The 21,933-nt window shown below is 38.3% G+C and overlaps 1 protein-coding gene across 1 annotated transcript in view; it reads left to right on the top strand.

Annotated features, from left to right (window-relative positions):
• DKK2 (dickkopf WNT signaling pathway inhibitor 2) overlaps positions 1–19,361 on the top strand; it is a 95,099-nt gene extending 75,738 nt beyond the window's left edge. Inside the window, exons 2-4 of the mRNA XM_032400962.1 lie at positions 15,047–15,197; positions 16,469–16,624; positions 18,839–19,361. Of these exons, the coding sequence (XP_032256853.1) occupies positions 15,047–15,197; positions 16,469–16,624; positions 18,839–19,089 (558 nt within the window). The 3' untranslated portion in view covers positions 19,090–19,361. The remainder of the gene's footprint in view (positions 1–15,046; positions 15,198–16,468; positions 16,625–18,838) is intronic.
• The last annotated feature ends 2,572 nt before the right edge of the window (positions 19,362–21,933 follow it).

Raw genomic sequence — 21,933 nt, 5'->3', positions numbered from 1 at the left:
TGAGTGAATCTCCCTACATGCCCATCCTGTAGCTTCAATTGTTTTAAACTCATGTTTTAAACTCATGGCTAATCTTGCTTCATCCACACTGCCCAACTCATCCCCACTTTCTGCAAGGCATTTAAAAATAAATCCTATACATCATATTATTTATCCACAAATATTTCAGTTGTTTCTTTAAGAAAAAAGGACTTTTTATTTAAAAAAAAAAGGTTTATTTATTTACTTGAGAGAGAGAGCGAGAGAGCAGGAGTTGGGGGGGCAGAAGGAGAGGGAGAGATAGAATCTCAAGCAGACTCCCTACTGAGCATGGAGCCCAATATGAGGCTTGATCTCGTGACTCTGAGATCATGACCTGAGCCAAAATCAAGAGTCGGCTGCTTAACCAACTGAGCCACCCAGGCACCCCAAGAGAAAAGAGCTTTTAAAAAATAAGTACAATACTATTATTAAAACTAAAAGTTAACAACACTTCCTTAAAATCATGAAATATCCAGTAAATAGAATTCTTGAGTGCTTACAGTTTTGGAAATTATCAAGGGGAAATGATTGCCATCAAAATTTGTGATTTGTAATAAACAGTGGTCTTCATTCGTTTATAAAGGGACACACCAGTCAAGTACCTAGGCGAATTGTGAAGTCATTTCTGTGGAAAGCACATCTGCAAAATATCTGTAGTTTCCAGGAGCCTGTTATTTTCAGGGTCTCATGAAAATATGTGCAGTTTGTAGAGTAGCTCTAGCAACTGTGGCATCTGTTAGCAGGAGGAGTCTTTTTGGCTGGTGAGATGGTGGATTTAAGGATCCACGGCTGGGCTGAGGTTATGTGGAGAGTTACTGAACTCTAGTGAGAAATGTGAAAAGCTCATCCTCACCACACCCAGGTTATGCACCCAAATTCCCAGACAATTTTTGTCTTATTTTCGGCAGTCTGTCCTCAATGAAAACCATACTGCTCTATCACTGGAAACACATTTTTTGCCTTTGATTGGGTATTGGTTGAGGACTCAGCAGCAAACTGGCCCGACAGCAGGACATGGGTGTGCATTATTACCCCATCTCTGTACATCCAAACATGTTTATCTAACAGTGGAAAGATCGCCCTGCAGATACTACCAGAACAGAACACATGGATGTTAAATAAAATTCTCCCTAGAGTTCTCCAAACACATGTTGGCAGTTGTGACAGAGAGAGCTAATTTGTTAATACTTAAGGAGTTCGCTACTTTGAAGACAAATAACTCTATGTACAGTTATTGTTAAATATTAATATTAATTTCTATTCTATAATCAGTAACTGGCTGATTACTCTTTTAACTGATGCATTCTGTGAAACTGTGTTTTAAAGAGCTGTGATTTCTTTTTGGAAGGTTCCCAGAAAGCAGAACTGGACTTTTTAGCAAATTTGCTGTTAGTTATTAATGTGTCTCTATAAGAAAGGCATTCTAATGTTTCTTGGGATCATCATTTGCAAGTTGTAAACAGTTTTCAATGTACCATGTACAAAATTACAGCTCCAGCCCTCGTTACTATGAGATGAACAGTCTTATTTCAAGAGCTTATTCTTGGCTTTTCCAGACCATCCTGTTTAAAATCCCAGGCAGAATTTGATCAGCATGCATTCGGCAGTGCTGTGTTCAGGGAGGGGAGATGAAAAGCAGCCATGACCAGATCCTTATGCTTTTGATCTGCCCTCAGAAAGAGCCTGGCTGGTGCTGGGTTTTTGTAATAAAAATCACTTCATCCAATGTTAATGTGGAAACAACTTGACTTGCTTGTGTGAATGAAGTTCTGGTGATCTCATTTAAACCCAGGAAATGTTAGAGTCAGACCGTAATCCATCCTGTCTGATACGTGCTGTGCCCAGGTGTGGCTGTGTCTTTCCTCTTTCTACAGAACAAGGGGATCCAATCACTCTAGTCTCTAGACTGGGCAGCTAAACTGTACAGGAGTCATATAGAGACCCAACTTTTTAAGATACACAGTGACATCCCTGCCTGGACTCAAAACATGTAGCAAACATACAACTTAGAAAATTTAACCTAGAAAGTAGAGTTCTTATTTCTTACCTCTTCGCCCAGGCAATAGGCCCATCTCATCATTTTACAAATACCAAATATGCACCTAGCTTAGGTTGAATAAAGTCCTTCATAAATTCCTTTAAGTTTATAAACTTGGGAGTGGGTGTGAAAAGTGTACGGGTGTCTCTAAAATTCTGATGTGTGGGCACAATGAGGAGAGTTGGATGGGTTTGTACAAGAACTATAGACACGATTTGAAATCAATTTGGTTCAAAATCTAAAAGCAGTGTCCACGTTTTCTGGTAAAAATTGACATGCCCGTGAGACTTAACTAATTTAACATGGCTTGTGAGAAACTTGTTTAGTTCAATTTGTTTAGGATCATAAACAAGTCAGAAATCCAATAAATGCTTTGGTGGGGCATTCCATGAGGCACACATTTGGAAAAATTGCTTTCGTTGTTATGCTCTGGTTGCTATATTGCTGTGACCAAGGTATATCAAGTAACTGGATCCCCTTAGTATTCCATCTGTGTACCTCCGAGATGTTTAAAGGAAGCCATCATGAACTACTCAGTCACCTTCTTGCTTCTTTGCAATAATATGTCATAGTGGTGGGATTAACTATGAACACTATCAGATATGATCCACCAATGAGAAAAATATTAAGAGCTAAAGGCAAAGAAAAGTTAGAAGGAGTATTTAGGATGGAGTGTCACCAGCTTCATCTGATCCTCAGAAGTACTCAGAGTCATAGTTTCCAACCCACCAATAGGCTTAAACAATGGCCTGAGGACAATTAGGAAAGAGGTGAGATCCAGAGTCACTGCTTTGAAGGGCCACTCGGATAGCGTGATGGCTCTGGCAGAGACCACTGATACCACTTAGAAATGAAAGAGCAGGGGCGCCTGGGTGGCTCAGTCGTTAAGCGTCTGCCTTCGGCTCAGGTCATGATCCTAGGGTCCTGGGATCGAGCCCCACATCGGGCTCCCTGCTCAGTGGGAAGCCTGCTTTTCCCTCTCCCACTCCCCCTGCTTGTGTTCCCTCTCTCACTGTCTCTCCCTCTGTCAAATAAATAAATAAAATCTTAAAAAAAAAAAAAAAAGAAAATCTTTATAAAAAAAAAAAAAAGAAATGAAAGAGCCCACTTTTCACTTTAGATAATTTACATGTGAAAAATATCATCAGCTACAGGAATGTAATATAAAGAAGCTGGTGATCGTACTTGAAAATGCAAATCTGAGGCTCCACATGAAACACAAAGCTAAGTTGCTGGCTGGAAAATTACTCATCAGCCAATCTCTTTTCTTCTGAAACACATAATGATGTCTTTAGCGATATGGTGCTAAGTGATAAATGGCTTATGTAGAACCTAGCTGATTTTTAAAAATCCATTTCAAAATGTATAAAAATATCACCATTTAATTTTCAAGTTTTTTTTTTTTTTTTAACCGTCTTCTGATTGGTACTTATGTGAGCATTTTTGTCGATTCATTGTACAAATTTCCAAATACTTTAACAACAAAACCTCATTCATTAATTCATTACTGGACAAAATACAGAATGCTGTTGTTCCAGGCATGAGGTGACCACTGGGGATACAGAGGTGAAAGATGATTTCTGTAATCAAAGAGTATAAAGAAGGCAGAGGAAGAATGTAACAGAGCATGATCTATATCATGGTACAGATGAGCCTGAGGTATTAACAGGTGAAATGGAACATCCAAATCAGCTGGAAGTGAGGAGCCAGCCCAGAAGATTTCCCAAAAGTAAAGTTACTTGAAATAGTCTCTGAACGGTGAGTTGGATTTATTCCGATGATGAAGTAAATGGAGGAAAGGTATTCTTGGCAGAAGAAAAATGTGTACAAGTGCCTGGTCCTGAGGGAGTGCGGCTAACGGGTGTGCAATGGCCCCATAGAGCTGGCATGTGCACGGCGGCCTCCTTCAGTCCAAACAAACAGGACAGATTTCAGATAGCATTCCAAACATAGTTCTGGAAACATTTTAGCATTGCACGAGAGGGAAAAAATATTTGAAAAAAGTATAGGATCACAGATCAACCCTAGCAAAGTTGTATAAAAACTCTATTAGCCATTTGGCTAACGAGTTCTATTCCGTTTGTTCACCCAGACTTCTGACTAGCCAACAGCACTGGGGTTGTGCTGAGGCTCTACCCCGGTCCCCGGGGCAAGTGTGTGTGAGGGTGGTCCTCCCTTTCCTAGTTGCGCTCCACTTCTCTTTCCCACCCTCCCTCCCCTGTCTCACATTTTAAAGCCCCATATTTTCTACAAAGTGTGGAATGTGAGCCAGACACAGAGGTGTTAAAAAGAGTCCAATGCCAGTACATCTGGGGATTCTTAGTAATGAACAAGGGCCAATAAAGGAAGCAACAGAGATACAGAGGAGCATACTTTTTGCACAGGCTGGAAGGACCGAGGGATGGAGGGGAAGTGACTTAAGCCTGGAGACAGGATTTCATTTTTTTCATCTAGTTACAAATCATCTGACCTCCCTTGCACTATGGAGAATGTGCTGGTCACCACACCAAAGCAGATGTATGGGATGTGGGTGGCGTGGGGGACCAACGTCTTCAATGTGTTTTCTTTGGGATTACTAACACATTGAGTATGTCATCACAAGATGTACCACATTTCTGAGGCTGATATTTGAACACTAGGGTCACACAAACCAAAGAATCTGTCATCTGGCTTATAACTTCCTCCCTTTCCAATCTTGTAACAAAGCATTTAAATAGAATTTTTTGATAGAAGTAGATTATAAACCAATGAGTGATGTCTTTATGCCACGCTGTTTGCTTGAGTAAGTTCCTTTGTCCTTGTGTGCTGAACTTCTCTTCCTTCTTCCACACAATAAGAATTTAAATTGGTTCATGGGTGTAGAAGGCTGGTAAGTAAGACCACGTGTGTCTTGAGATATCGATTGTTTTTTGGAAAAGCATTTTATTTTAATAAACAACATGTGGTCACATAATTGCTATTATTAGACCCTAAAAATAAAAATACTCTCCAAGCTGGGGCTTTTGAACCCAATCATCTTGCAAATGTCTGAAATAAATGAGTAGCCTTAGCTTTTGTAATTTCATCCATCAGGAAGTCAGGCAGCTATTCTACCCAGATGCTTTAACCCTTCTGTTACGTTAGAGACTCTGAGACTTGTTCCAACTCTCTCTAACACAGTTTGCCCTGAACTTTGGAACCTAGAAATGATGATACGAGTCTATTTTCAGTGCTTCTCATGTGAATATCTATGTGAGACCTGTCCCATCAACTGAACATTCTATAAAAATAAAAATGAAGACTGGGCATGGAGCACAGATTCTTAACCTGTTCTATAGGTTATATAAATATTAGCTGGAGATAGCTAGAGAAGGACTCAAGCTGGGAAATGGGAAAGAACTGGGATGGCAAAATAATGGATTAAATGACTTCCATTCCTTTCTCTTAGTAAAAGACAAGTTGGCTTATCCAAAGCTCAGGAGTTAAAGTCCTTCATCCTGCTGCACACGTAACTTGCAATTTAGTCCCTCCATATGTCAGTAGTGTGTCATGTCCTAATGATTTCAGTTCAAGAGTCTTCACACACTTACTATTTATTTTCTTCCAAATGGCAGAGGCAGAAATAGATGAGTTATTTAGGCAGGATTCTTGTTAAAATTGTGAACCACCTCTGCATCCTCCTTTTTTTCTCCTTTTTCAATAGTTTTTTTTTTTTTTTAAAGATTTTATTCATTTATTTGTGAGAGAGAGAGCGCGCGTGTGTGTGGGCAAATGAGTTGGGGGAGGGGCAGAGGGAGAGGGAGTGGGAGAAGCAGATTCCCAGCTGAGCAAGGAGCCTGATGAGGGGTGATTCCAGGACCCTGGGATCATGACCTGAGCCGAAGGCAGACACTTAAACAACTGAGCCACCCAGGCGCCCCTGCATCCTACTTTTTTAATCAAAAGCTTTTTAGTCAAGTCAATCTTTGTGTCTATCATGATTAAGTAAACCTCTTGCTCCAACCGCCTGAGGAATCACGTTGGGCCATGCTTCTTCTCAAGTCATTGCTTCTCCTCCCAGCACACCTGGAGGGATAAAACGCTGCCTGCCATCTTGTTTATGACTCTAAATTTGAATGGTAACATTTTATATTTTCAAGCAGTATTTATACAGAGCTTAAAGTAGTTCTTAAATAGAAATTGAGTCTTTTCACTGCAAACGAATATTGAAGATTATATATATATTGCTGTGATTTTTCCATCTTCCCAACCATAAAAGAATGAATTTTTCAATTTTATTGGCTTCTATCAACTGTTTCCTCAAAATCAGAATAGAATGTGGCAAGTGGCCATGTGATTATTAGTCTAGCCTAATTCCTAGAGGAGATGGAAGAGAATTAAATGAGATTGGAGAAGTGTAAAGTTTGCATGGTCTATACTAAATGAATAAGAAAATAAACATTGCTTCAATTAAGTAATTGTTGGAACAATGGATTGTTTATATATAATTTAAATGTATTAATAATCTGATTCTGCTAATAAGGTGACATCAATGAAACAAAACAGAAAATTTTTAATTAAGAAACTTCAGTCTGGATTCTTGATACTCTTGCAAGAAGTCCTGGTTCTTTCACGTTCTTGGAAACTTGAAACCCAAGTTCTTTCAAGCCTTCCTAATACAAAGCTATGAAGCATAAATTAGCAAGGAATAAGAAATTTCACCTTGAATATCAGAAGGTTAGTTCTTTTAAATATTGTATTAATTTTAATAGATAATACACACACCTAGTGCAAATTAGAAAATATTTAAAGGACTTTACATGGAAACTAAAATTTTCCTCTTTTCTCAGTTCCCAATAACTCTGTCCTACCTTTTCATAGGTAAATTCTGCTCCATATTTCTTAAGTGTACCTCCTGAAATAATACATTGGATAACTTATGCACACACACACACACAAACGTATGTATATTAACACACACATTAACCTATATCGTCACTGGATTTTTTTTATCTTCATTTATAAACCTATAAACCATGATATTACAAGTGAAAAATGGCTCAAACTCATGTAACACTTAAAATTCACAAGTGCTTACACTTGGGCTCAGAAATAGTTACCAACACTGACCTATTCTGTAATCATAAGGAAGGTCTTTCATAAACAGCGATTTGAAAGTATCTTAAGATTTCATATCTACCTGGACATCAATATTTGAATTTTGAATGTGATTTTTCACTGGAAAGGGAATTTGATGCTCTATAAGAAATAGGAAATAATAAAAACACACATCATCTATTTATCATACTTGATATGGGGAGGAAAGCTACTTCTTTTGTAAAGACCCCAGGATACACGATGCAAAGAAAACTGCAAAGCTGTATATTGCCAACAAGACACAGGTGTACACCACATGAGGGTATGGAACAATCCAGCCACAATGGGTGTGTTGACAGCTCTGAGTCTGCACTGTATTCCTCCCAAAGTACACTGGTGTGTTTGTTATGCGTTACTTTATTTTTTCATATACTTTCAGAAATTCTCAAGCCTATCGCTAAGCACAGTGGCTAGGTAGTAGGAGTAAAGATGAACCTGTCTGGAAATAGTTGTCAGTGAATCTCTTACTTAGACTCATGTGTCAGGGAACCAATTTCCCACTTAGACCCGTGTCTATCTGAGAGATAATATTGGGTCCATATCTCATATGGACCAGATATTTTCTGTATGATATATATACGAGAGGCATCAATCTTTGCAACAATTCTATAGAGCAGTGTTTCCCTATCTTACCTTATCTATGATCACCAATATTATTTATTAATAATACAGACTCCAGGACCATATCCAGTTCTACAAAATTAGAGTCTCTGTGAGAAGGAGTCTGTGAGTAAGTAGTTTTTAAAGAAATCCTGTGAGATTTTAAAGATTAGGTAAGCAGGGAAATGCTGCTGAAAGTAGGAATGCTATCCATCTTATTAAGGAGGAAACTGAGACTCTGTTAAGTAACTTACAACAATGAATTAATTGTGGAGGCATAATTCAAACTGCAGTATGACTCCAAAATTCTTCCTACCATGTTACCTTTCTGAAGGTCATGAGGTCAGGAAAATGTGTAAGGCTACATTGAAAATTTTATATTGTAAACATTTGATCCAGGATTTGGAAGAAAACTTGAAATTGTGTGGTTTCTTCCTCTGTTTTGTTTAGAACAATTATACTCCACCAATTGCCAAATTATAAAGGGCTTTATAATTATATATGGAGTATAAAGGTCTCCAACCATTGCTGCAAAAACAGTCTGGAGATGCTGCTTTTTGAGCATGGAACAGAAGTGTTTTTGTCCTATCTATTCCACATAAGGGGAAAATGGGTCAAAAACATGAAAAAAAAATCAGGTAAACTACAAGGTGTCGATTTCTCTAGGTGCTGAGACTGTATGGAAAGGGTTAGCTTTGCCCATTTGCCCCATGATCAAAGCAGCAATGTACATGTTACTGCTGAGAATGCGTTCTGTGTTCAAAGTAGAGAATTCCCTGGAATCCCCTTTCTGGTTAATGAGATAACAGAGAACAGGGTGGAGCAACCCAAGTTAGGGAGAACCTTGCCTTGATTTCATACAATTATTGTTTCTTAGGATTTCAGTGAGGCTCTCTGAATACACTGGGGAAGTTAAGAGACCACTGGCAGAGATCCATCTTTCCTAACTTATGATCCAGGCAGCATTAGCAGAATTCTCTCAGCTCTGAACTTCTGTGTCAAAAACCAAATATCTAACAACCCCAGCCCTAAAATGAATATGTGGAAAAGGTACTCAAAGGTTTTCCACGGTGTGCACAGCATGAATTGTTTTCAGGGCATCAATTTCCATATCCTTAACTCCCATGATTTTTTTTTTCTTAAAATTGTCTGGGAATGTGCCTGTGTTTACAGTAAGTCTTTTGCCATTTTATGTGGAAAGAAAGGCAACATCGTCATGCATTCCAAATCTTGATATACTGCATTAACCAGCAGAATAAAACCTTTTATGGATGACAGACTAAAGTAAAATTTGGAGTATTGGTTTTAACAAAGACGTTCTTAACAGTTGATTAGGGCATCCTAAACACATCTTTCCTTGTCTTGTCATTAATTCTTTAAAAGTGAAGCTTGGCGCTGGCTGGAAAATTCTGGATACAGAACATCTAAAATAGTTGTGATGACTTGTATATTTTAAAATTTAACTGGACATTTTCTAAAACTAATTTTCTCAAAGAAAAATATCCATGACCATGTTGTGACTTATTTTAGGATCAGTATGCATTGATCAATCAGGTAGGTAAAAGCTATTTTATTGAATCATGTCAAATTACTGTGAATTTCATCTTATAAACATTATATGCCATATTCATAAAACAAACTAAACTTATGCTGAAAGATTTTACATGTCGGATGTGTGAGAGGATATATACTTTTCAAAATTATTTTAGGGATGGTGCAGGGAAAACATTTGTAGATCACAGAACAGGTTGTGTCTGGATTGTAGCTGGTGTTCAGTAAATAAATGCTGAATAAACAATGATTGGATATTGAATGAATACCCAAACAGCTGCCTTCATGAACTTGTGGCAAACAGCCAGAACACCATGAACTTCTCCCCTCCAATTTAATGTAGCTCAGTCCTCCTGGCCTTATGTTCAGGAATCCTCAAAGATACACCCTTATCCCCTAGAGGTAATTGTGGACAAAGGAAAGATCCAATGGCACAGCCTTTGGCAGGCAGTGTACGGCCACACATTAGCCAGATTGAGTTCTATGTCCCTGTACCTCCTGAAGTTGCAGTCTTAAGGTTGGACTTTGCAATTACCACCTTAAAGGATAGCATACCTTGCAGATACACTGAAACAGAGAACTATCAGATGGAACGTCAGAGCAAGGGAAATTAGTCTTTTCTTTAAGGACCTAGGGGGAGCCAGTGTGATGGCAACAATTTCCCAAATGTAATTGCCAACCTCCTGCTATGTTGTCTTTGAGACCCCAGACATTCTAGACGTTCTAGTCCCCAGCCCTTTGTTGCTACCTCCTTCTATCCACTCACCCCAAATGTTTTTTATTCCCACAGCTGGGTCGTCCCCCTGCAGGCTTTCTTCTGCCTGCCCAGCTGATGATGTTTTTCTGGCTCCAGAAAACTTCCGATTGTTACAAACAATGCTTGCGGGGACAAAGGATTGTCCCGATTAAAACAACAACAACAAAACTAGGACGGTCTTGCAAGAATCCGGATGGGTGGCCAGCCCACATGAACACTATGTGATGTTTCTCTCTTCTTTTTTTTTTTCTCCCCATCATTAAACAGGAACAATGTCATTATTTTGAAAACTCAGGAGTTACACTAAGGTTTCAGTTGTGGCCAAAGGTTTGTTCAATAGCTGGTGCTGCTGAGATGCCTAAAACACTTTTTTCTATGTCATTATTCTTAGGGGTCTGATTCTGTCATTATCACGTTTGTGTCTTTTAAGGGATGGGCAGCCCTGAAAAATAAGAATAAATTCCACCTTGAATCTTAATCTTGAATTAGCAGGTCTTTTTCTCCCTGCAGTTTTGAGAATAATTGAAAAAAAAAAAAGGCTCAATTAGTTCAAATAAGATGGAGTAACATTTCATTTTATTTCATTCATTAGAATATTATTTAATTATCACTGCATGATGGGCTTTTGCTTGTAACTCTGATTACATTGAGTTTAAATGGACCTAAAACTGTTGTCAAGGAATGAAATGAGAAAATGTTGTTTACAGGATTGCCCATGTTGTCCGCCAGTATTCTGTCTTTCCAACAGCTGCACCAGGACATGCTGTTGGTATTTGGAGGCCTCTAGAGAGTGAAGTGGCCAAGTTTATTTTTCTAATCTCTAAATTCGGCACACAGGTCAGCACTGAAAACTCCTTATCTATGTGTACAACAAACTGTCACTAGTTAATGCTCTTAGTCATCATACCTTGCAGGGAGGCCTGAAAGCTAGGGCAGGACCCTGAATCCCCAAATTCTCTGCTACTGAGCACATAGGACTTATCTGCAGAAGTTACTTAACCTCTCTTTATTTCATTGCTAAAATTTTAAGTAATGATTCCAAATTAGCACAGAGTATATAGATGTAAAAAAAATCCTCTATACTAAAAAGAAATGCTCATTTTTGATGGACTTTATTTTCAAGCTGTGTCCAATGCGTTCACTCGTTTTTAGTTCCTGTCGTGGTTGTAATGATAACTAGTGCTGCTATTTACAGAAACTATTTTTAGCCTAGAAAGGGGGTTGGGCAAAACTTCTTTGTTTTTTGGCCTGATCATGGACAGCTCTCATATATTCTTAATTCATGGCCCATCATCTGCTATTATTAGGTGTCTCAAATGAATCCATCTCCTAACTGTGACTGAGGCTAAGTCATGAATGATTTTGCATGAAGGCAAGTATTCCTGGATGCTTATGCAGCCAAATGTCACTGTTCCTCAGACTGTTTACCTAGACAAGTCAATGAAGAACCATGCCAATTCACTATTAATAATTTCCATAGCAGCTAAAAAAAATCGGTCTTCTTATTAATTTCTACAAATAAGTAACAGGGAAGCATATTATTGTTTTTGTTAAATAGAAAGTTAGACTAAGATACTCAAATTCATTTTTTGTTTGCCATAAAACCGTCATCAGACGGGAACAGCAACAGGCTTTTGAGGCCAAAGTAAGTGGAAAATAAAGATTTTTCTATGGGAAAGTTTCTGAATGGCACTTTTATCAATGTATATAATTCCCTACAGTGGCTTATTAATGCCATGATCATCCCTTCTTCAGGATCCTCCAAAACTACTTTAACCATGTGCTTCCCTCTCCTTTCTCTCTTTCTCTTTCCCTCCCTCCCCACCTCCCTCCCTCCCATTCTTCCACCCTTCCTCTCTTTGCCTACTACAATAGAATTTCCAGACATTTTAAAGGGGAAATGTGGGAAGAAACAGTAGCAAGCTGCAGAGCCCTCATCCTTGAGATGAAAATGTCTTATTTCAAGCTCTTTATTGAAAAATAATGTATTAGGCTGAAAATATGAGAATTGCTATTAATGGTTCAGATCCATATTTTCTCATGTTCTGTGTTTTGTTGCTAATGGTTATGCCAAAGGAAACTATATGGCTGAGTAGATCTGGGCTGGGAGACATTGATTTCAGAAGGTAAGGCATGCTCCCGTCTTCTTCGCTTTCCCTAAAACTTGCTTCCATCAATTTGTCCTATCACTTTTTGATTTTATTCATACTTAAAGGTTGTTTATTGGAGCAAGGAGTTTCATAAGCATACTAGAAGCTATATAATATAACCTTGCATTTCAATTATTAAAATTTTATTTTAATTGTCAAAGAATTGCTTTTAATGTTATGTTCTGGGATTGCATTTCAAGTGCAAGATCACATTAACAATAATCTTTCATTACAAAAAATTCTGCATATTTTTTCTGCCTGTGTCATTTCTATTTAAATTGGCTTTAAATAAAACTACAAAAATAGCATAATAAAACTGCATGTCCTCTAATATATTTTATTTCTTAGACCAACTGAGCTTTCCTCTGAAAAACTCGTGAGAATTTTACTGTGATCCTATTCAAATAAAGGGCTACTAAACATAGTACTTTTTGCAATATCATCTGCATCAGATATTTTCTTTCTTAAAAAAAAGATTTTATTTATTTATTTTAGAGAGAGAGTGTGTGCAAGTGGGGGGAGGGGCAGAGGAAGAGGGAGAGGCAGAGAATCTCAAGCAGACTCCGTGCTGAGTGTGGAGCACATAGTGGGGCTTGATCTCATGACCCTGAGATCATGACCTAAGCTGAAACCAAGAGTCAGATGCTCAATGAACTGAGCCACCCAGGAGCCCCATGCGTCAAATATTTTCCATTTCAAGCATTTCCCATTTCCCACAAACTGAGAATGGGAAGTTAATGATGTGTCTTCCACAATTTTCTGCAAAACCAACTGCTACTTTTAGCAATCAACTTGTTTTTTACCTTATAGACTATTGTGTGTGTGTGTGTGTGTGTGTTTTTTTAGGAATGGAATCAAGTATTATTCTATATTCAGAATCCCTTGAAGATTTGTTGTTTGTGTTGCAAATTGCACATGATGTTTTAGGTAGCACATGTGTATTTCCATTGAAAGAACATGTCCTATTTTTGAGGAAGAAAAAAAACTTGTAAGACATCAAATGTTTCTTGCAAAACAATTTGATGAAATAAATGTAAATGAATCAGAAACATGTGAATTGTATTTCACTTAAAATTAATGGGTTTAAATATGAAGGGAGTAAAGTGCTTGGGGGAAAGAGTGTGGCAAGGCGGGAAATTACATTTGTTTTGTTTTCATCAGTCTTGGATTCTTGAAAAATGGCCTAATACTCTGAATTTAACCTCATTCAGATTCTCCATTAAGCCAAATGATGGAGATCCAGAAAGGGACAATAATATGCAAATTCATTTTATAGCTCTATCTGGCTCCGATTATAATGTAGGCATCAAACATGGCCACTATGCAATCCTTCAAAAGCACTTGCAACTCAAAATTCATGATTTTTCTATTGTAATGATGCTGAAAGTGTATTTTTCCCCCCATAGAACATGTAGAGTTTTCAGCCTCACATGTCAGCTTAACATTTATTTCCTCTGTCAGACTGAAGAAGATCAGATCTGAACAGACAGCACGGGGACACTGAGGGTAGCCACACACAGCAGAAGGGGGAGGAGGAAAGAGGGTGTAGGAGAGGGAGAAAGAAGGGGAAAAGAAATAGACGGTGAGCGCAGACCGAGGTCACCAAACCTCATTTCATAAGCAAAGAACTCAAATCCCCCTAATTATTTGAGAGTCACAAAAACTTTAGCCCATAGGTTTACATTCATACCCTGTATGCGTGCTTAAAAACAGCTACATAGCTTCTTTTTACTTTTTGTATTTTTCAATTAAAAAAAAAAAAAAAAAACAACCCATGCATTATTCTGAAAACAGGAAAGAGCTACAAAAAGAAAAGAAAAACAACTTATAAATAAGTCTCCCTGTCAACATGCTTCAAAATATGAGGAAGTTTGATGTGTGGCGTGGCAGCTCAGTTTCTCAACTCTGCCTCTGCAAACAGGGACGTTTTAAGTGTCCTGAAAACTTCCAAGAGGCAAGGAGTACATAACTGGAGAATGTATTTTTATTTTGGGAGATAATCTAGGGCATGGCTTAAGTAGCCTCACGTGGTGAGAAATAGAGGCACCAGGTCCTGTCTGTATAAGCTGAAGGCGCCAGAGCCCATACGGCTGTTTTTGTATGTAAAGAGCCCGCCTTTTTATTTCTCAAGAACACGATGTCATTGGAGTTGAGCATTTCTCTGACCGCTTAGAACCCCACTGCTGCTCATCACCCGCGTTTGGAATGAGGACCCTGCTCCTTGATTTCTTTGTGCCAAACAGCCTGTTACCTCAAATGGTTCCGGAAGTGGTTCTCTGCCGTGCTCCTCACGGGCAGGATTTGTGGGGAGTCCCTCTGAATGTATTTGTCCCCTAACTGGGCAGGAGATGTGTTCTAGCTTCTAACACAGCCCTTTGTTGTTTCATTTAAACTTCCCCTCATCCAGTTCAGTGGATGAAAAATGGAGTAGTGAGGCTCACTGTTTCATTTACACCATAAATCAGTGGCAACATAACAGACACAACAATTTCTGAACCCCCAAAGGTACTCTTAAAAGCTCTGCTGATCCACACAAAATGTAAAATCCCAGCTCCAAAGTCGTGTCAACAAAAATATAGGAATAGCATCAACTTTATCTTTGCCCCCGTCAACAATCAGTAGTTAGAGGATCCTCGATGAAGGAAGTGTCGCTCTGTAGGATCTGTGCTCAGAACGTGATTTCAATGGCCTATTTCCTTTGACGAGAAACCTGCTGTGATTTATTTCCCATCATGATTTGCTGCAGTAACTTTGATAGGTGTGACGGAATCTAATCTACTTTGCGTTTGGTGTTGTTGTCGCACTTTCTGACAGGCCTACCCTTGTAGCAGTGATAAGGAATGTGAAATTGGGAGATATTGCCACAGTCCCCACCAGGGATCCTCGGCCTGCATGGTGTGTCGAAGGAAAAAGAAGCGCTGCCACAGAGATGGCATGTGTTGTCCCGGTACCCGCTGCAATAATGGTAAAGATCTAGTTCAGTGTCGACGGGCCTCTTCCTCTTTCTGTAGGAGGCGTGTCTAGCAAATTCAACTACATTCCCCTTAGCCAGACCCCTGAAATGCAAGGAGCCTTTCAAAACTGGCAGGGATTGGATCACGGTTTAGATATGTGTACAATTACTTGGATTACCTCCCAAATCCTAGTTTTCCTGGGCTCTGATCCATATTTCTAGATTTTATATTCTATGGCAATCCAGGATTTGCCATGCCAAAGTGTTGTACGTGAATAGCTATAAACACATAAGTGAATACGTGCAAAAGACCTAACAAAGAACCTGGTGCGATTGAGCAATACAGTTGTGTGTCCCTCTTCCAGTTTCATACCTCGGCTCTTATATTCAGGGTGTCTTCTTTTAAAGCCCCCCCCTACCCAACGCACCACACTCATAGTGAGGGAGGGATTGGCTCCTCCAAATGGAGACACGTGGGTCTATTCCCCAGCCTTTCCATAAGCATGACTTCACCCAATGTCAGTGAACTTCTAGGCATACAATTCAGCATTAATGATGAAATGAAGAACCACAGACAACATAGGATAAAACCATTAAATAATTACAGAAGGTGATCTGAAACATAAACCTAGTCATATAAACCAAGATAATCAGACTCCTCTCCATATACATGCTCCTGACCTCTGGGCAGAGTCCTATTGGAAGTACCTGGGACAGGTGAAGGGAAGAAGACCTCATACCGTTAGAGATGTTTACAATGTAGACTAGGGTGATATTGTTGATTGAACAAAGGAACCTGGATCCTGAAGATGGATGTCTGGCCAGGCATTTTAAAAGTAGGAATAGCTAATATTAATACTTACTAAGTCACTACTCTAAACACACGTATTCACAACTTAATGAAATGTTTTTATTCCTATTTTTGCCCATGGACACTTGGTCTTGAGATGAGATTCAAATTAAGGAAGACTGACTTAGGCCAAACTAATTCTATTTAATATTAAATAATATGATTTAATATTGTTTATGTAAATAAATGAATGGCTGAATGAACAGAGGATAGATAGATGATAGATAGATGATAGATAAATAGGTAGATAGATGATAGATAGATGATAGATAAATAGGTAGATAGATGATAGATAGATAAATAGATAGATAGATAGATAGATAGATAGATAGATAGATAGATAGGAGATAGCGACACTCCTCACATCAGCACAATACTTGGATACACACTTTATAGAATCGGATAAGTCTAACTACTTACTTGCCATCTCCAGGCATCTGCATCCCTGTCACTGAGAGCATCTTAACCCCTCACATCCCAGCTCTGGATGGCACTCGACACAGGGATCGAAACCATGGTCATTACTCAAACCATGACTTGGGATGGCAGAATCTAGGAAGACCACACACTAAGATGTCACATATAAAAGGTAAGCGATCTGTAGCTCTATGCTTACTTTTTCTTGTTTTAAGAGAAGTAAAATTAAAATATTGATAATTCATTGCATTGGTTTTAGAAAAAATACAAGGAAGATATTTTGTTGGCAAGATTTTAACTGAATTTATTAATTCTTTTGAGGATGCTGGAGGTTTCTAAGAGATCTTAAATTGTTAGGAAATATATATTATGAGAATTGCCGCACCCCTGATCAATCATTCCATTTTCTAAACAGTCCTGCCTTTAAATGTTTGCAGTCATATGATTAAATCACTAAGCTTTTGAATCATTTTCTCACCTTTGCAGAAATTTAATTTCACTAAACAACCATATAATATACTATTCATAGACCAACTTATCAAAAATAATTGGTTTCTAGTGGGATTATATATGGTCATAAAATCCCCTTACTTGTATCAAAATATTTGGGAAGCCTAATCACTAACAGTAAATTTTGAAAGCATGAAATTATTGAAATTTATTACTAATAGTAGAATGTTAAGGGCATGAAACATGTCCATCTTTAAAGGAGGCTTCTCTCAAGTGTGTTCTGTGGAGCAATACTCTTTTAAGACAGTCTGTGAATGAAAGTGTGCCGTGTTTAAAAGTTTTGTCATAATGCATCTCCCAGTTTGGGAACTTTATACAATTGGGATATTGAGGGCTCTGAGAAGCCCAGCAGTGAGGAAAACTGGTTCAGTTTTTTAAATACTGTATGTCCCCATATTTCTTGACCACAAAACTTTTCCCCACATTTTCATGTTCTGCAGAGCTAGTATCCTATAGAATAACTGACCTATTAGTCAGACCTGGAATATTAATGTTGACATGGATAGCGTTAAAAAGATGAACAATTCCTCTTTAATTATCCCCTGTCTATGCTCCCTGAAGACCTATGTCTTTACCCCATCTCCTATTTCTATTCCACCAAATTCACATGCATTTGTCATTACATGAGTATCCTTCCTTATTCCAATAGATAGCTATGTCACCATACAGTTTCAAGTTTACTAATATTTTTATATAGTTTTATGTACAATTTTCTGATGGCAACTAGGAAGAACTCCTAGTGGGTCGTGACCATATCACACAGTGGGATTGGTTATATCTGGGCTGACAGACAATCCTTTAGACCGGGATTGGCACGTTATAGCCTGTGCGCCAAATCTGTCCCACTGCCTGTTTTTGTAAAATAATGTTTTACTGGAACACAGACTTGCCTATTCATTTAGGCATTACTTATGTCTGCTTTTGTGACAGCAGAATTGAGGAGTGACAGATCATATGGCCTAACAGGCCTAAATATTTACAATCTGGCAAAAATACAGAGAAGTTTTTTGACCCCTTCTTTATATAGGTGACACATCAACCCAGCTGTGATGTGTGTTTGCTCTTCTGCTGATTTAGTCATTTTTCCTGAATTAAATATCCAGATCTGTTCTTCCACATGTTTTTAATGATGGGTTCTTTGTTGACCCTGGGGCTGTCTGCCCTTTCTCTACTCTGCTCTGAATCACAGCTCTTTAGAGACTGCACATCCTAGGCTCCCTGTCAGGGGGGCCTTTGGGATTCCAGTCCCAGCTAGCGATTCCTGGCCCCAGATTCTGACATGACCTTCTCCGCTGGATCCTTCAGCCTAAATGTGGTAGCGGCTTCCTGCTCCGTTGCTATACCATCCTCTGGGCCTTCTTAGTCCTGCCGCCACCTGCGTGCCTAGTTCTCTGCATTAAACATCTTCTGTCTTAAGTTTCTGTTTTCCTGGCTAGACACTGAGGCGGGGTTTTAGGAGTCCCTGAGAATTTCAGCTTTCTCTTTGAATCAGAGTTTATTTATACCTCCCAAGAAGGTATCAAATTAATTACTTTGAAAGCAATTCTCTATCTTTGCTTATTTTTCACTCACCTCGTTAAAAAAAAATGATCGGAGAAAGATCTAAGAGCAGACCATGCCGAAGTAAAGAGAAGATGAAGCACAGTCCTCGCTATTCATGAAGCTTGATATTCAGACAGCAAATAATCAAAATAGACAATAATGGCTTGACATGATTAGAGGGAGAGCCGATCGATAGGAATCCAAGACTTGCCATCATAAATGATAATTCCATGGAAGACAGTATAAATAAAAATATTGTATGTGCTTCTGATTGCAAAGTAGGATTTTTTTCCTATAGTGTCATGGTAATATCTTTTGGTCATCATCTCTGTAGGGCATGAAGGAGACCCCTGCCTACGATCATCAGACTGCATCGAAGGGTTTTGCTGCGCTCGCCACTTCTGGACCAAAATCTGCAAACCAGTGCTCCATCAGGGGGAAGTCTGTACCAAACAGCGCAAGAAGGGCTCTCATGGGCTGGAAATTTTCCAGCGGTGTGACTGCGCGAAGGGCCTGTCGTGTAAAGTATGGAAGGATGCCACCTATTCCTCCAAAGCCAGACTCCACGTGTGTCAGAAGATATGATCACCTCTGAGGAAAATCATCACTAGCAGACTGTGAATCTGTGTATTTAATGCATTATAGCATGGTGGAAAATAGGATTTGGATCTCAGAAGAATGGTTAACATAAAGAATGTGATACGAATATAGAGATCACAGAGAGAGAAAAAGGAAAAGAGAGTAAGCAGATTAGAAAGAGGTAACAAATGTGTAACCGATGCATTCCCGTGATGCAACTTGTTTATGTAAATAATGTACACATTTGTGAAAATGCTATTACTGAAAAAAAAAAAAAAGCACACAGTGAAACTTACTGACGAATACCATGTGACTTTCCAAGAGTTTAGGTTGTGCTGGAGGATCGGTGTCCTTCAGATTGGTGATTGCCTATAGAAATAACCTAAAAGCCATATTTCTAGTTCAAGGTTATTGTTTAGCAAAATAGTCCCTTGGCATACAATAGGCTTTCACATGCAAAGAGTTGTTAAATAGGAAATGAAAGCATGGAACATAGATAATTTGCAACACAGAATCACCTTTTGGTTTGGAACACTACTTCTACGGTTCAATGAAAGGCCTTGGTAGATAAGAAAAAAAGCAGTCAGTATTTTCCAAATAATTTCAAAATAATTGCAAGTCTTTTCATGAACACCTTTAGGAAAAACCAAAGTTGTTTTGCTTTAAACTGTTTAGTTACATTTCTCAAAAATTTATTTTCACCGGTAATTCCCAAGAATGTTTTTGTATAAGACAAAAACAGTCCATTCACATTCTAAAGGAATGGCATTGCACCTTTTCTTGATTGTATGTGATTCCTACCCTGAATATATTTTATTTTCCAAACTATCCCAATTAATTGTGAATAGTACAGAGCAGAATTTCACAGATTTCAAAAATTTTTAAGGTGTCCAAGATACAGAATCAACGCTAATAGATTGTTATTTGTTGAAGCTTTGGCATTTCCCATGTTCGGTAGGATTAGATTGGTAAATACATTTATTCTTTACACACGCAGCAGTACATTGAGGAAAAGCTGATAATAGAAACTTGATCTACATTTGTGCTGCACTGAGGGACACAAAGGAAATGGACAAAACTTTGTCAAGTGCCCAGGTTTTGGCAACATGTCGATCATATGTCTGAGGCACAAACTGACTATTCATATTTGAAGCCTGAGGCCGCACAACCTAAATGGAAGTTTTCCATGGGATTTGCTATCACAATATTTACTATGCAGATGAGTTCTGTGTAGGTCACTAGTTGGCCTCAAAATATTTATTTTATATTTTTTGAGGTCCTAAAATAATATGGGGAGGTCTCATGAAATGGACTCCCAAGGCAAGTAGTACAGTAAGGTTCCAGCGTCCTCCCTAAACGTCTAACTTGCCGATGGCACCATCTGAAATTTCTGTACCAATCTCTCTCTGCAACAGCTGTTTTTTTGCCAAAGATATTGTTTCTGTTTTACTGCAGCCGTTGAAAGTAAAAAATATAAATGGAATAACTTGTAAAATCTACATATTGCTAACCTATAGAAACCACAGTTTCCAAATTCTTTGAAACCATTTTATTACTTTTTTTTACTTTACTCAGTTCTAAATATTTATGTCTAGAGCATAAAGCAAAAAAGTTATCTTATAGTTGTTACTTTTGACCTTTTCTTTTATAGACTGCAAGTCACTCCTTAATTTTCTTTTACTCAAACCCCTTCTGCAGTTTCAAATTCAAGTTTTCCCAGTAGAGATTGAATCTGAGCCTGCATGTCTATTAAGAATTTCAGCTTCCCATACACATTTACAAGGGTGCTTAAGATTTATATTTTTTCCACGTCTGCTAAAACAAAAATTATAAGCGAATCTATCCAAGAACCAAAGTTTGTGCAAACAGGTTTCTGTAAGCTTGGCAACATGAAAATGGAACATTTCAGTCAAACATTTCCTATATAGCAATCACATTTACAATCTAGTTTTTGCATTATTTCCCTTATGTACATCCCAAAATTATTATTTGAAGTAATTTATTTACAGGAAATGTTAATGAGATGTATTTTCTTATAGAGATATTTCTTACAGAAAGCTTTGTAGCAGAATATATTTGCAGCTATTGACTTTGTAATTTAGGGAAAATGTATAATAAGATAAAATATATTAAATTTTTCTCCTTCAAAAATGGAATTCAAATTTCCTTGTGTTTTGCTTATGAGAAAAACTTTCACAGAATCATGGATTCTCAGAGTTCAAATGGACGATCTGATTTGACAGTTGGGGTAGGAATCTTTTGGATGACCTCACTATGAGATGATCCAAGGCAGTTTACTATTACTAAAGGCAGCTTATTCATGGCAGGGCAGATGTAATTGTTAGAGAGTTATTTTTTCATTAAACTGAAATATCCCAGCTTGTGCTTTCTACCCATTTATTCTTACTCTGTGTTCTGGAACATCTTGGAACAAGGGTTCTCCACAAACTTCTTCAAAACACTTGAAGCCACCTAGCCTATTTCCTATAATCTTCTACCCCGATTAAAATGTCCCCAAATAGAGATGCCAACATGCTTAGCATATTGGTTCATTCCCTGATGGCACAAAGAAGCTACAAAATATCTTTATCCCTGTATGGATACGGACTGAGTTACCTGGCCCTGAGTGAACTCAAAGCCACTTCCTGGGAAAGTCTTTCCTCTGCTTCCTAAACACAGAGACGTCAGGAGGGTTTGTTAAACAGAACTTACCAATTTTGAGACTGGGAGTGGTTGTAGAAGCCCATGTTGTATTAGAGATGTTAATGGGCTAGAAATGTGGAAAATAAACATTCTATGACAGTGGAATGGATTAAGTGTAGCTATGGCCGCGTGATGAAGCTAAAACAG

This window comes from Phoca vitulina, unplaced genomic scaffold (genome assembly GCF_004348235.1).
Source record: "Phoca vitulina isolate PV1807 unplaced genomic scaffold, GSC_HSeal_1.0 scaffold3, whole genome shotgun sequence".
Taxonomy (NCBI): Eukaryota; Metazoa; Chordata; class Mammalia; order Carnivora; family Phocidae; genus Phoca; species Phoca vitulina.
Note: the sequence above shows the minus strand (reverse complement) of the source record. Positions and strands in the feature narration are given on the sequence as shown.